Below are 13,460 nucleotides of genomic sequence, written 5' to 3' on the forward strand. Positions count from 1 at the left end.
ACCCAAGGGGGCTCAGTTGGTTAAGCATCTGCCTTCAGCTCAGGTCATGATCCCAGGGTCCTGGGATCGAGCCCCGCATCGGGCTCCCAGCTCAGCGGGGAGCTTGCTTCTCCCTCTGCCTGCCGCTCCCCCTGCTTGTGCTCTCTCTCTCTGACAAATAAATAAATAGAATCTTTAAAAAAAAAAAGATCCTTTGGGATAAAACAACATGCTAAGATCCCATGTGGGAGTGGATTTCTTTTACTGTACATCCTTTCCTGGGCTCATTTTCTTTCTGAGGAACCTAAAGCAGGCATGCTTGGTGACCCATCTCTAGGATGACAGCAACATAGACAACATGAAGCTTAAGAACAGAGCGGGAGCAAACCCCAGAAGGGAGCAGATAGCCTGCAGCTTCTGCCATCTGTCCACGGGGCAGTTCAGGTTTTGCAACAAAACCAGAGGAACCAGTCAGATGGGATTCATGTCAGAGATTTTATTTCAGCCTCTGGTTGACTGTCAGTCAGCGCTGTGACAGTTAATTTTCTAACATATAAAAAAGTCAGCTAAGGGCCACAGCAGGAAAATTTCCATTGGAGTGGCTGGGTTGGTCTTTCCTGAGGTCCTGGGGAAAAGCCCTGATTTTCATCATGACCCAGGTGTTAAGTGGGAGCATGTCCCGCGGAGAGGCCTCCCGCCGTTAGCCTGCCTGCTTTCTGCTTTCACCTCCATTAAACGCCGGGTCACATATGGGATGCCTAATGGTTGGCCCAGGTGAGACAGGAGTAAACAGGGAGCAGGCTGGTTTCCTCGCTTGATACAGATGGAAGTGTTTTAGAAAAGAATCTTGATTTTTTTTTTTATTTTGTTAAGATGCACAAAAGAAAATGACCATTTGTAACCGATTTCGAGTGTTCAGTTCATTGGCATTAAGTACATTCACGTGGTCGGGCAACTCTCTTATCGCCAGAACTTTGTCATCTGCCTGGACTGAAATTCTGGGGGGCACAGTGGGTTCAGCGTCTGACTCTTGGTTTCGGATCAGGTCCTGATCTCAGGGTCATGGGATCGAGCCCCATGTCGGGCTCCGTGCTCAGTGTGGAGTCTGCTTGAGATTCTCTCTCCCTCTGCCCCTCCCCCTGCCTACGCATGCACGTGCTCTCTCTTTCTCTCCCTCTCTCAAATAAATATAACCTTTAACTGAAACTCTGTACCCATTAAACACTTAACTATTCCTTCCTGCCCCCTGCCCCTGGCAACCATTATGCTACCTTTTTGTCTCCCTGAATTTGGCTCTTTCAGATACCTTGTCTCATAGATCAGAATATTTGCCCACGTGACTGGCTTATTTCACTTCACGTAATGTCTGCATCCATGTTGTAGCATGTGTCAGAATCTCCTTCCTTTTTAAGGCTGAAAAGTGATTCCGTTGTATGTATATACCACATTGTTTAACTGTACGTTGATGGACATTTGGGTTGGTTTCTACCTTTTGGCTGTTATGACTAATGCTGTTGTGAATGTGGGTGTACGAGTATCGATTTCCATCGGTTTCCGTCTGCTTTCAGTTCTTCAGGGTGTATACCTAGGAAGGGAATTGCGATCTTACGGTAACTGAGAATCAGATTTTTCACAACGTTCCAGAACACGTTCTTAATTTTTGCCTCTCTCCATCTCTGTGCTTTTGAACAGTATGGTGAAATCGATATGACCCCCCACTAACGTGCAAAAAAATTTCCAATTGTAGGGGTTTTAAATCACCTGAAGGAGACGTTCACTCATACTCCAAGTTATGACATGAGTCCTGCCATGCTCAGCGTGCTGGTCAAAATGATGCTTGCACAAGCCCAAGAAAATGTGTTTGAGAAAATCTGCCTTCCTGGGATCCAGAACGAGTTCTTCATGCTGGTAAAGGTGGCTCAGGAGGCTGCCAAGGTGAGCCCTCCTGGGTCCCGTGACTTTTGGGGGTGGGCGGGATGTGTCAACGTGGGCCCACTGGAAGCAGTGGCGGCTTCCCACGGCAGCTTGCCTGTGACCTGGGCGGCGTGCCTGCCCTGGACCGAGTGTGAGCTTGCATTTTCTTGGCAAGCTGTGGCGTTTCTGATACGGATCACTGATTCCATCTGCAGCTTAGGCCAAAAACCCAGCATCATGACCGTTGCCTACTCTCGCTGTGAACTCTGTGCTGAAAGAACTAGGAAGCCTTGGAGCTGCTCCCAGATTCTGGAGCGGCCGCCGGCAGGGCTGCTCCATAGAAGAAAGGGCTCTTTTTCTGCAGCCTGGGTGCGTGAGCACCCCTGGGCCAGGCTCCCCATCCCCGGCATTCCTTCTGTTGCAGGTGGGGGAGGTCTATCGGCAGCTGCACACGGCCATGAGCCAGGCACCGGTGAAGGAGAACATCCCCTACTCCTGGGCCAGCTTGGCCTGCGTGAAGGCTCACCACTACGGAGCCCTGGCCCACTACTTTGTGGCCACCCTTCTCATCGACCACCAGTGTAAGGCTTGTGGGCTTGGAGGCTCTGGGGCTTTGGTCAGGGTTGTGCTTCCAGAACATTCTGAGCTGAGTGAGAGCTGCCTGTCTGCCCTGGAGATGCTCCCAGGATTTAGGGGTTCTCCGTTCCTGCTATGGAGGAAGAGGGGGAGTGTAATTCTGCCTGGGATGGAGCAGACAGCTCCAAGGAGATGACTTCCTCCCCCACCCCCCGGCGTTGAGGCCAGGGCTCGGACCAGGGCTAGCGCTCGTGAGGCACTCACCTAGGCACCGAACCTAAGGGGATGCCCCCAAACTCAGTATTCAAGATAATCTTTGGATGCGATATTTTAAATGAGTCAGAACTAATGCGAAAAAATCCACGGTGATCCAAATTTTAAATAAGACTACAGATCAGTAACAATGTTGTGCTGACCCACCTCGGAGCCTGAAGCAAAGAGGAATTTTGATGTCTGTTCATTGTACATTTTTTTTTAGCATACATTTTGGTATTTAGAAAATTGTATTAAACTATCATGTATCCTGACTGCTGAGTGTTTGGTGGTGCCCTCTTAAATTTTTAGCCCGAGGTGAGTGTCTTGCTCTCCTCACCCTAGTCTTGGCTCTGATTTGAGGTCAGGTGAGACTCTTGTTGTCATGAGCTCTAATCAAGGTCGCCCCACAGTAGACACGACAAGTCACATAAACCATTCAGCAGTTGTGGTAGCAACACACATGGGCCAGCAGTTGGACTCTTTTGGTGTAGTCATGGAAGGCTTCTCAGAGGTGGTGACATTTGAGTTGGACCTTGAAGTCTAAGGAGCACTTTTGCAGCTGAACGAGGAGGAAAAGGACAGCTAGAGCTAGAACACTAGCCGAGCTCTGGAATGGAGGCCAGAAGTGTTGAGGTGGGTGGCGGTGAGAGGTTTGGTGAGGCTAGAGAGGGGATGCGTGCCAGGGAGGGCGGATGCAGGCACAGAGGCCACCAGAGGCTTGAGGCTGGGCTATGCTAGGAAGTTCCGTGAGGTGGGTGAGTTGGAGGAGGTAGAGTGGGGGCTCAGAGCCAAACCATGAGCCTCTAGGGTGCGCCTGGCCCCAAGTGCACAAAGACTTGTGAGCTGGATGGCCGGTGTGTCCAGGCGCTGAAAGGAGACCTGTTATCCCAGGTGCCCTCTCTGAGGGGTCCGAGGCACTGTCTCCAGAGTCTGTGGTCACATCCACAAGAAGGGATTTACCCTGTGGCTTTCATTGCAGTGAAGCCGGGAGCTGATGAGGATCATCAGGAGAAGTGCCTGTCCCAGCTTTACGACCACATGCCGGAGGGACTGACGCCCTTAGCCACGCTGAAGAACGGGCACCAGCGCCGACAGCTGGGTATGCCTCGGCTGTCCTCCCTCTGTCTGCAGGCCCTGTTCGATGCCCAGCTAGCTGGTCCTGCTCACAGACAGCCCCAGACAGGTCCCCAGGACAGGGTCCAGAGAGCAGGGCATCCTGGGTCATCCTGGCCACTCTGGATCAGAAACCGTGAGGCACAGTCTGCAGCCTCAACAGGCTCCTGGGGCTGTGTTCTTGCAGGTTCTCTGAGGCCCTGGGCCTCCCAAAGCGGAGCCAGAGCTCTGACGATCTTCCCACCCCCTAGTGGTCCAGGGGATGGCCCTTGGTCATCCGAACGTAGAAGGGCACATTTGTTAATGTTCTTCTGTCACACCTAAGAACTGGTGATGAGTGGTCCTGGTTTGGTCTCTGCCAGGTGTCAGAATCTCTCTTCCCATGTGCGAGCCTGAATTCCTCTACTACCCAAACCTGCTCCTTACACCCACACACACTTCCCAGTCTCACGGATGGCAACTCCAGCCTAGAGGTGTGCAGGCCAGGAATCCGGGACTCACCTCCCACCTTCAGCCTTCTTTCTCACCCCACCCGTGATTGGCAAATCCCATTGACTCTACCTAGACAACGCGTCCCAGATCCGACCACCTCTCACCTACCACCCTGGTCTAAGCCACACGGATGCAGTGCTTACTTACCACACATTGACTCCCTTCAATCTCACATAGCCCTGTGAGATAGGCATAATATGATCCCCATTTCACAGTTAAGGAAACAGAGGCCCAGAGAGGTCACACAGCTCATAACTGGTCCCCCTGCTTTCCTCTTTATTCCTTCATTCCTTCATTCTCAGTTCACATGGGTCACATCACATCAGTCCTCACACCCTAATGGGCTCCCATACCACCCAGAGTAGGGGCAGAAGGCTGGAGACATGTCTGTCCCCTGCTCCTCTCTGGCCTCATTCCCTGCCTTTCCCTCCAGCCCTCACTCCCTCTGGCCACAGTCCCAAGCTCCTTGTAACCCAGGAACACACAGGCATACTCCTGCCCGGGGCCTTTGCACTTGCTGTTCCATCTTTCAGGAGTGCCCTTCTGTCAGATATCCTTGTAGCTTCCGCCTCGCCTCCTTCAGGGCTCTGCTCAAAAGTTACCTTCAAGAAGTCCTTCCTGGATCACCCATCATAGAAGAGCAACTTTCTATTCCCAGTCTTCTTTTGCTAGACCTGCTACCTGCCCTGCTTTATTTCTCTCCCTAATCTTATCACCCATGATCCACTACTGATTTCTTTGCTTGTTGATGATCTGTCTTCAACCACCAGCACATAAACTCCATGATGACAGGGGCTAGTTTTTGTTTGTTGCTTCCCCTCTAGTGCCCAGAACACTTGGTAAATATTTGCCGAATGAACGTTTTATAGACCCGAGTGAGCATATTGCACATGGATTTAAGAGGGACTTATGCTGTCCAGGCAGATCGTTCGGAAAAGAGAAGGTGCACCCTTCTGGGCTGGTCCTTGGGCACCTGGGCTCTCCCCAAGGTACTCACACTGCAGTTGGCGGGTGCACCGTGTCACGTGGGGTTGGCTTTCTGGGGGCAGGCAAGTCGCATGTGCGCCGAGCCGTGGCGCATCACGAAGAGTCCGTGAGGGAGGCCAGCCTGTGTAAGAAGCTCCGCGACATTGAGGTCCTGCAGGAGGTGCTGTCCGCGGCGCACCAGCGGTCCCGGCTCAAGGACGCTCAGCACAGGGAGGACGACGACCTGCTGAACTTGATCGAGGCTCCCGACATCATCTGTGAGTGACCTGGGAGCCTGTGGGGGGTGCAGAGGGTGCCCCCATTTCTCCGGAGACACAGCCTTGATCCGCTCATCTGGGAAGGCTTGGGCAGACCCTGAGTTCTCTCTCTGCTCCCTCAGTGCAGGGGCTTCTTTATGGTCTTTGTCGTCAGGGACCTCGTGGTAGCATGTGACCCCCCCGTCTCTCAATATGCCCCCCTCGGTGTCGGGGTGCCCTGCCGCCTTGTTTCTGTCCCCACCTCCCTCAGTACCCCCTTTGCTGACTGTTCTCGCCCGATCCCACCCACCCCCTCCTGGCATTCTCGGGGGTCTACTCTCGCTGGTTTGTCTCCTCTGGATGGTTTCCTTAAAGTCTCATAACCTCCCTGAGGTTCTAGCTGTCGCTTCTAGTCAGGAGACCTCAGAAACTACCTTCGCCTAGATGCTTCTGCTAATGCTCCACCCCCAGATTCCGTCTGCCTCTGGGAATGCACTCTGCTGTATCGGCCTTTTACCTCCAGCTCCAAGGTTTTAAAGCCAAATGCTTCCTTCTTCCCTCCCCTACGCTTGCTCATTCCTGTTCTCTCCTTCCTTCAGTACCAACATTTTCCCTCTTTCTTGTTTTAGGACAAACTTTTTTTTTTATTATGAAATGAGAAGTAAATTTTCCGCTGAAAGAGTAGAGCCAGGGGGTGCAGGGAAAATTTTTACTTTGGCAGTCAAAATTCTTCAAAACCTAGTTTATCATGTGTGCGTGTGTGTGGTGAGAACACTCAAGATCTATCCTCTTGGCGATTTCAAGTAGGCGATACAGTATTGTTAACTGTAGTCACCATGCTGTGTTAGATCTCTAGAACGTACTCATCTTGCACAACTGAACCTTTGTACCTTTGACCAACATTGCCTCATTCCCAACCCCCACTGTCACCCCACCATTCTGCTGTCTGCTTCTAAGTGCTTGACTGTTTTAGATTCCACGTATCAGTGAGATCATGCACCACCAGCACTTTCTAGGCATTTCCAAGATGTTAATTACCATCCGGGGTTCAGGAAGATGGAGGTGAATGGGACAGTTGTTGCTGCCCTTGGGGAGGGGGCTGTTGGTTCTGCCCCAGGAGGCAGGAGTTGGGGGGCCTCTCTGAGAGGTGACTTTATAGTTAAGGAATGACTAGGATCTTTTAAAGAGTTAGGGGAAGGGGTGGCCCAATCAAGGGAACCCCCTTTGTCCATACCTCCTTCCACCCCACTTCCTACACCTCTGTCTCCCGTCTCTGAGGTTCCACCTCAATTTCCAGGGGCCAGTTGTTAGAAACAGAGCCCTGCTCAAGCTGGAACCCTGGGCTTGTCTGTGGTAATGCTGGCGGATATCTACTGAGCATTTGAGGTCTTCCAGGCACAATAGTAAGCACGACAGGTGGAATCTCATTCAACTCTCCCTCCAGCTCTATAGGGAGGGACTAGGATTGCCCTCCTCTTAAAGATGAGCCAGTACAGGCTTTAGGGAAATCAGACTCTTTGCCCCAGGTGAGCAAGCTGGTAGGTGGAGGCAGGAATGGCACTCCATGATTCTCCTTCATGGACACTGGCACCTCCTCGGCCCCTTTGTCCACACAGTGTGCTCTGTGGCCAGGAGGTAGAGATACGACCTCCACGGAGGGAGGAGGGGAACGTGGCTCCTGGCGAGGATGTCCAGGCTGATGGTGCCACTCTGGTAATGGATGGGCACCCTGTTTGAGCCCAACACTGTGTCTGGCAGTTTGTAGAAGCCACAGGGCCATCCTGCAAGTAGAGGGCTGTGTTCTACCTTGGCAGGATCAGGCTTCTTCCTCAGATTTTCTTTTTATGCTGTTCTTTCTGTATACTTAGCCTGTTCTGGGATCCTGTGTTAGGAGCTGACTAGCCTCGTGGTAAGGGTTGGCTTGAGCCTCCCATGAATAGGATGGTGGAGATTTAAGCTCTCAGTGGACACGACCTGACAAACTGACATCCCACTAAAATCCTCATCTCACACGTGAATGATGAAAAGAGGACGCTCATCTCACCCAGGACTGTGTGCTGAGAGGCACGGTACTTCCTCCTGTAATAGCCACACTTGAAATGTAGATGACTTCTTAGTCGGGTTTCATGAGTGCCAAAGGAAGTCTGCTAGAATATATGTACGCTTCTTGAAGGCAGGGGATGTGTCTGATTGTCACTACTCTGTCCCGGCCCCACAGCAAGGTATGGCTCATGGCAGGTACCCAGATGGAAGGTACAGGTGACACTGGGCCAGGGGGTTGACCAGCAGTCCATCTTCTGTACTACTTGTCTAGACCAAGAGGAAGGCCAAGAGACCAGGAGAAAGGTCTGCTTCTCTTCCCTTTGGAAAAAAGACTTAGGCTTGAGTTTTCAAGGATCACTTTCAGTTACAGAAACATTTACGCTTTTCCTTTTAATATTCTTTTCCAGCTAAAACTGAGCAAGAGGTTGAAATTATATTGCCACAATTCTCCAAGGTGACAGTGACAGACTTCTTCCAGAAGCTGGTATGTTGAATGCTTATTTCATAGTGACTCAAGGGGACAGCTCATACAAGTTGGAAGTTTGTAAAAGGCTATTTTTAGATCATTTTAGATTTTTTTTTAAGTAGGCTCCATGCCCATTGTGGAGCCCAACACATGACTTTGAGATCAAGACCTGAGCCAAGAGATGAAGAGTCGGATGCTTAACCGACTGAGTCACCCAGCGCCCTAATAATATTATTAGACTTTTTAAATTAGAGACTTGATATTAAGATGGTTTTTAAAAAAGATTTTATTTATTTATTTATTTATTTATTAAGATTTTATTTATTTATTTGAGAGAGTGAGAGAGCACAAGCAGGGGGAGCCCCACAGGGGTGAGGGAGAAGCAGGCTCCCTGCTGAGCAGGGAGCCCAGTGCAGGATTCACTCGATCCCAGGATGGCGGGATTGTGACCTGAGCTGAAGGCAGACACTTAACCGACTGAGCCACCCAGGTGCCCCAAGATTTTATTTGAGAGAGAGAGAGTGCGTGCATGGGAGCAGGGGGAGGAGCAGAGGGAGCGGGATAAGCAGACTCGTGCTGAGCGCACAGCCTGATGCAGGAATCAATCCAGGACCCTGAGATCATGACCTGAGCCCAAATTAAGAGTTGAACGCTCAACCAACTGAGCCACTCAGGCGCCCCTAAGATGACTTTTTAAAGAACATTTTCTTGGGGTGCCTGGGTGGCTCAGTCGGTTAAGCGTCTGCCTTCGGCTCAGGTCATGATCCCATGGTCCTAGGATCGAGCCCCGTGTCAGGCTCCCTGCTTAGTGGGGAGTCTGCTTCTCCCTCTCCCACTCCCACTACTTGTGTTCTCTCTCTCTCTGTCAAATAAATAAAAATCTAAAAAAAACCCCAACATTTTCTTTAAAATATATTAGCTATTTTAGAGAAAATGGCAGTTAATGTTCTTGTTTGACTGCTGTAGCACGTATTGTCCCTAGTGGTGTCATTGGTCTCCGAACAAGGCCGAGTGACATCTGCAAGGACAAGGTGACATTTCCTGTAGCTTTCAAGTGCCTGATTCAGCCTTCAGATCCTACACCTAATGATGCTCTGTTCCAAAGGGCCCCCTATCGGTGTTTTCGGCTAACAAGAGATGGACGCCTCCTCGAAGCATTCACTTCACTGCAGAAGAAGGGGACTTGGGGTTCACCTTGAGAGGAAACTCCCCCGTTCAGGTCCACTTCCTGGATCCTCACTGCTCTGCCGCGGTAAGCGTGTGCCTCTCTAGATCAGGAGAAAAACTCACCGTTGCCTTGGAAGCAGTCAGACCAGTCACGTACGAAGAAAGCTACCCAAATAAATCTACCTGGGTGTAGGAATGAATTTAGGATTCCTTTGTGTAAAAGGTCTGACTGTGAAAGGCCTCTTGTGGGTGCTACCTGCCCAAAGAGCAAAGGATTCACGCGTGCTGTCGATTTTGTTCATGTACTTGGGAACTGATCCAGGGATTGGAATGAATAGAACACTGACCTTCCTGTAAATCCTATGTTTGTAGCTGGCAGGGGCCAAGGAAGGGGATTATATCGTTTCCATTCAAGACGTGGATTGCAAGTGGCTGACGGTGAGTGAGGTCATGAGGCTGCTGAAGGCGTGTGGCAGGGACGGCGTGGAGATGAAGATCGTGAGCCTGCTGGACTTCACCTCGTCCATGGTGAGTGCTGACAGGCCGGCAGGAAACAGAGTTGTAGAGTGAAGCCGGCGTGAGTCCAGCCCCAGGGGTGTGCCAGGCCCTGCACCTCCTGCCTGCATTGGTGACCTGACGACTGGACTCCTAAACTCGTCCTTGCTGGGATGTGCTCACCTGGGGCCAGAGATCATTGGAAAACTGTAAAAAAAAAATGCTGTAGATGAAAGAACCACTTGATTTATTTTTCTCAATTTTTTAAAAGATTTTATTTTTTTATTTATTTTTAAAGACTTTATTTATTTGAGAGAGCAAGAGAGAAAGAGAGAGCAAGCATGAGCAGGGGGAGTGGGAGAGGGAGAAGCAGGCTCCCCGCTGAGCAGGGAGCCCGATGTGGGACTCGATCCCAGGACTCTGAGATCATGACCTGAGCTGAAGGCAGATGCTTAACTGACTGAGCCACGCAGCATCCCTAAAGATTTAATTTAGAGAGAGAGAGAGCGTGAGAGTGAGTGAGCGGCAGAGAGAGAGGGACCAGTAGGGGGAGAGGGAGAGAATCCCAAGCGGACTCCCCGCCGAGCGTGGAGCCGGACACGGGGCTCTATCTCACAACCCTGAGATCACGACCTGAGCCAAAACCAAGAGTCAGATGGTCAACCAACTGAGCCACCCAGGCACTGCCTGATTAAGTTCTTTTTTGATTACAAAAGTAATATGTACTCATGGTAAAAAAAAAATACTGAAATGGTACAGAATGGTACCTTAGACACTTCCCTCCATAACGGTACTCATGTATTCATTCAACAGATAGTGACTGAGCATCTGTGTGTGTCAGGCCCTCCCTTGGTGTTAGAGCTATGGTTCATCTAGTCTGATGCGGTCCCTGCCCCCATAGAGCGGGCACTAAATACGCAAATACGTGGTTGTGATTCTGATAAGTACAGTACAGAAAATACGATGTGTAACGTGACAGAACGTCTGGAGGTGGGGGACGCCTGGGTGGCTCAGTCATTAAGCGTCTGCCTTTGGCTCAGGTCATGGTCCCAGGGTCCTGGGATCGAGCCCCGCATCGGGCTCCCCGCTCTGCGGGAAGCCTGCTTCTCCCTCTCCCACTCCCCCTGCTTGTGTTCCCTCTCTCGCTGTGTCTCTCTCTGTCAAATAAATAAATAAAATCTTAAAAAAAAAAAAAAACAAAAAAGCAAAGAACGTCTGGAGGCGGGAGAGGCTCCTCTAGAGAGGGCTTGTACCGAAACAATGAGTGACAGGGATGAAACCCCCATTTGAGGAGGCGCAAGAGGAGCCTTCTGGGCAGGGGGACCAACAGGTGCAGAGTCCCTGTAGCAGGAAGAAGCTTCTCCTGTGGGAGGATCTGAAAGAAGGCCTTCCAGCTGGAACATGGTGACAGGGAGGGAGTGACAGGAAGCGAGGTGGGAGGGAGGCAGGGCCTCGTAGGCAGCGGTGGGAGTTTGGAAGCCATTGAGCCTCTCGAGAAGGGGAATGATGTTTATTTCAGAAGGACGTCTTACGTCTTGTTGCCTGGAGGCTGGCTGGGCGGCAGTAGCGGGAGCTGGCTAGGGCAGGTGCCCGGGCCAGCGAGCTTAGCAGCTGACGTTAGGGCGGGTGACGGCGGAGGGAGGGAGAGGTGCATGTGCCCGAGATGTGGTTTTGGAGGTAGAGCTGACAGAGGTTTGTAGATGATTTGTGTAAAAAACATCCTGGAGAGAAAAATGACTCCCCGGGTTTGGGCTTGAACGAAGGCACCGTTTTTTGTAATGACGGGGAAGAGGGCGAGGGAGGGAGAGGAGAGAGGAAACAGTTGTACCGTGAATGTTTCACATGATGTTAGACGCCCAAATGTAATGTGAAGTAGGCAGCTGGATGTCCACATCTTCAGTTCAAGGGAGAAGTCAGAGCTAGAAATAAACATCAGAGAATCACCAACACAGAGATGATATTTAAAGCTGTGAAGAGAGTAAATGGAATTACCCACGAGGGGCTGAGGGTCAGGGACTCAACCTGGAGACACCGCAAGCATCTGGAGGTCGGTTAGAAGAGAAGCAGGCGCAAAGGAAGTTGCGGAGCGGCACTCAGAGAGGGTAAAAAGAAGCTTCTGGCATCGAGAGAAGAAAATCCTGCCAAGAGAAAACGGTCGATTGTGTAGAGTACAGTTAAGAGATGGAGTTGTGTTTATTATGTTTGACAGCAGGACAAAGGGACACTTCCCATGGAGAGATGGAAACAACGCTGATGAGAGAGGCCTGGAAAGTGAATGGATCGTGTGAGTCCTTTGACAAGAAATGTCCAGAACAGGCTTATCCATAGAAGCACAATGTAGAGTAGAGGTTGCCAGGGACTTGGGGGGTAACTGCTGATGGGTTTAAGGTTTCCTTTGGGAGGGGAAAGAACTGTTCTGAAATTAGGTGGTGGTGGTGCTTGTACAACTCCGCATAGACTCAAAGCCACGGGGTGGTATTAACATAGTGAACTTTAAGGTACGTGAATTATATCTCCATTTAAAAATGAAAGAAGATGAAGTCGGACTCACAGAGCATCTTGGGGGAAGGGATCATTGAGAAATGGAATTTTTAGGGGCAGAATCTATAGAATTGCTGGGCAAGGGATCAGGGCCCCAACCAAAAACAAAAGAAGGTTGTCCAAAAGCAGGATAAATAAAAGAGCTGGGCTCAGGACCAGAGGGTTGGGGCGCGCGCATGCGTGCGTTGCCCAGCACATGGTGTGGCTTTACAAGGAGAAAGGTTTGTCTTTCCATTCTGTAATAACTTGGAGCCAGGCTTCTGAAGGAGCTGAGGTAGACGTAGAAAGCAAGACTTTCTAGATGCAGACTGCGTGAAAAGGAATCCTGGCTTTATCGCCCGTGGTGACCATGGGCATCAGGGACTGGTTCTGAGCTGCAGGAAGATGGCGAGGTGGTGCCTAGCATGGGATACGTGTCTTTCACAAGAGGTGTAATAATAACCATGATAGGGTTATTCTTGTCACCCAGCGAGGCCTTAGACAGTGGCAACCGAGCGCCGAGTTTTTAACTGCTGGGCCTTTGCTCCAAACAAAACCAGATAATGAGAATAAAGCCCAGGGACCTAGCTGAACAGATGATCTGCTCCGCAGTCTTTGGATTGCGGTGGGGACCCCCGGCACTCCTCCATGGGGCACGTTTGGAATACTGCTGATGTAGCGGAGAGACCCCAGGCCTGGAATTGGGCCCTGCCTGCTGGAAACCAGCTGTGTGGCCTTCAGCAAGTTAGTACCCTCCCTAGGATTGTTTCCTCATTTGTACAAAGTGGAATGAGTGCCAGGCTCTCAAACCGGGCTCCCTATTGCTGTGAGTCAGAGGGGTGCCTGGATTATTTGGAGAATGGGTAATGGGGAGCATGGTGCTTGAGGACAAGAAAAAAGGGGAGTGGCAGGAAGGGAGCAGACATGGAGGCGTGAGCTGGGAGGGGGACATAGGGAAAAGGGAAGCTTTTCAAGGGTGGTGGTGGTAGTCGTGTGGGTATGTGTGGGTATCGATAACACAGTAAAGGTCGGGGAGGCAGGAGTGCAGGATGGAGGACATACCGGGAGGAGGGAGTGAGAATCAGGCACACAGAAGGATTTGTCCTTAGGAACAGATGCTATTAAGTATAGCACAGTACTATCAGGAGGACATGTGTGGGGCCTCAAGGAGACATCTAGGAGAGAAGGAATGAATTTACTAGGACAGCCTTAGGAGT

At 50.8% G+C, this 13,460-nt stretch overlaps 1 protein-coding gene across 1 annotated transcript in view; it reads left to right on the plus strand.

Moving 5' to 3' along the window:
• Window positions 1–13,460, plus strand: part of RHPN2 (rhophilin Rho GTPase binding protein 2) — a 60,780-nt gene that overhangs the window by 44,291 nt on the left and 3,029 nt on the right. The window contains exons 8-14 of the mRNA XM_035023508.1: window positions 1,727–1,914; window positions 2,318–2,474; window positions 3,704–3,823; window positions 5,379–5,573; window positions 8,003–8,079; window positions 9,167–9,313; window positions 9,601–9,756. Of these exons, the coding sequence (XP_034879399.1) occupies window positions 1,727–1,914; window positions 2,318–2,474; window positions 3,704–3,823; window positions 5,379–5,573; window positions 8,003–8,079; window positions 9,167–9,313; window positions 9,601–9,756 (1,040 nt within the window). The remainder of the gene's footprint in view (window positions 1–1,726; window positions 1,915–2,317; window positions 2,475–3,703; window positions 3,824–5,378; window positions 5,574–8,002; window positions 8,080–9,166; window positions 9,314–9,600; window positions 9,757–13,460) is intronic.

This window comes from Mirounga leonina, unplaced genomic scaffold (genome assembly GCF_011800145.1).
Source record: "Mirounga leonina isolate KUSES-001 unplaced genomic scaffold, KU_Mleo_1.0 Mir_177, whole genome shotgun sequence".
NCBI classification, from domain to species: Eukaryota; Metazoa; Chordata; class Mammalia; order Carnivora; family Phocidae; genus Mirounga; species Mirounga leonina.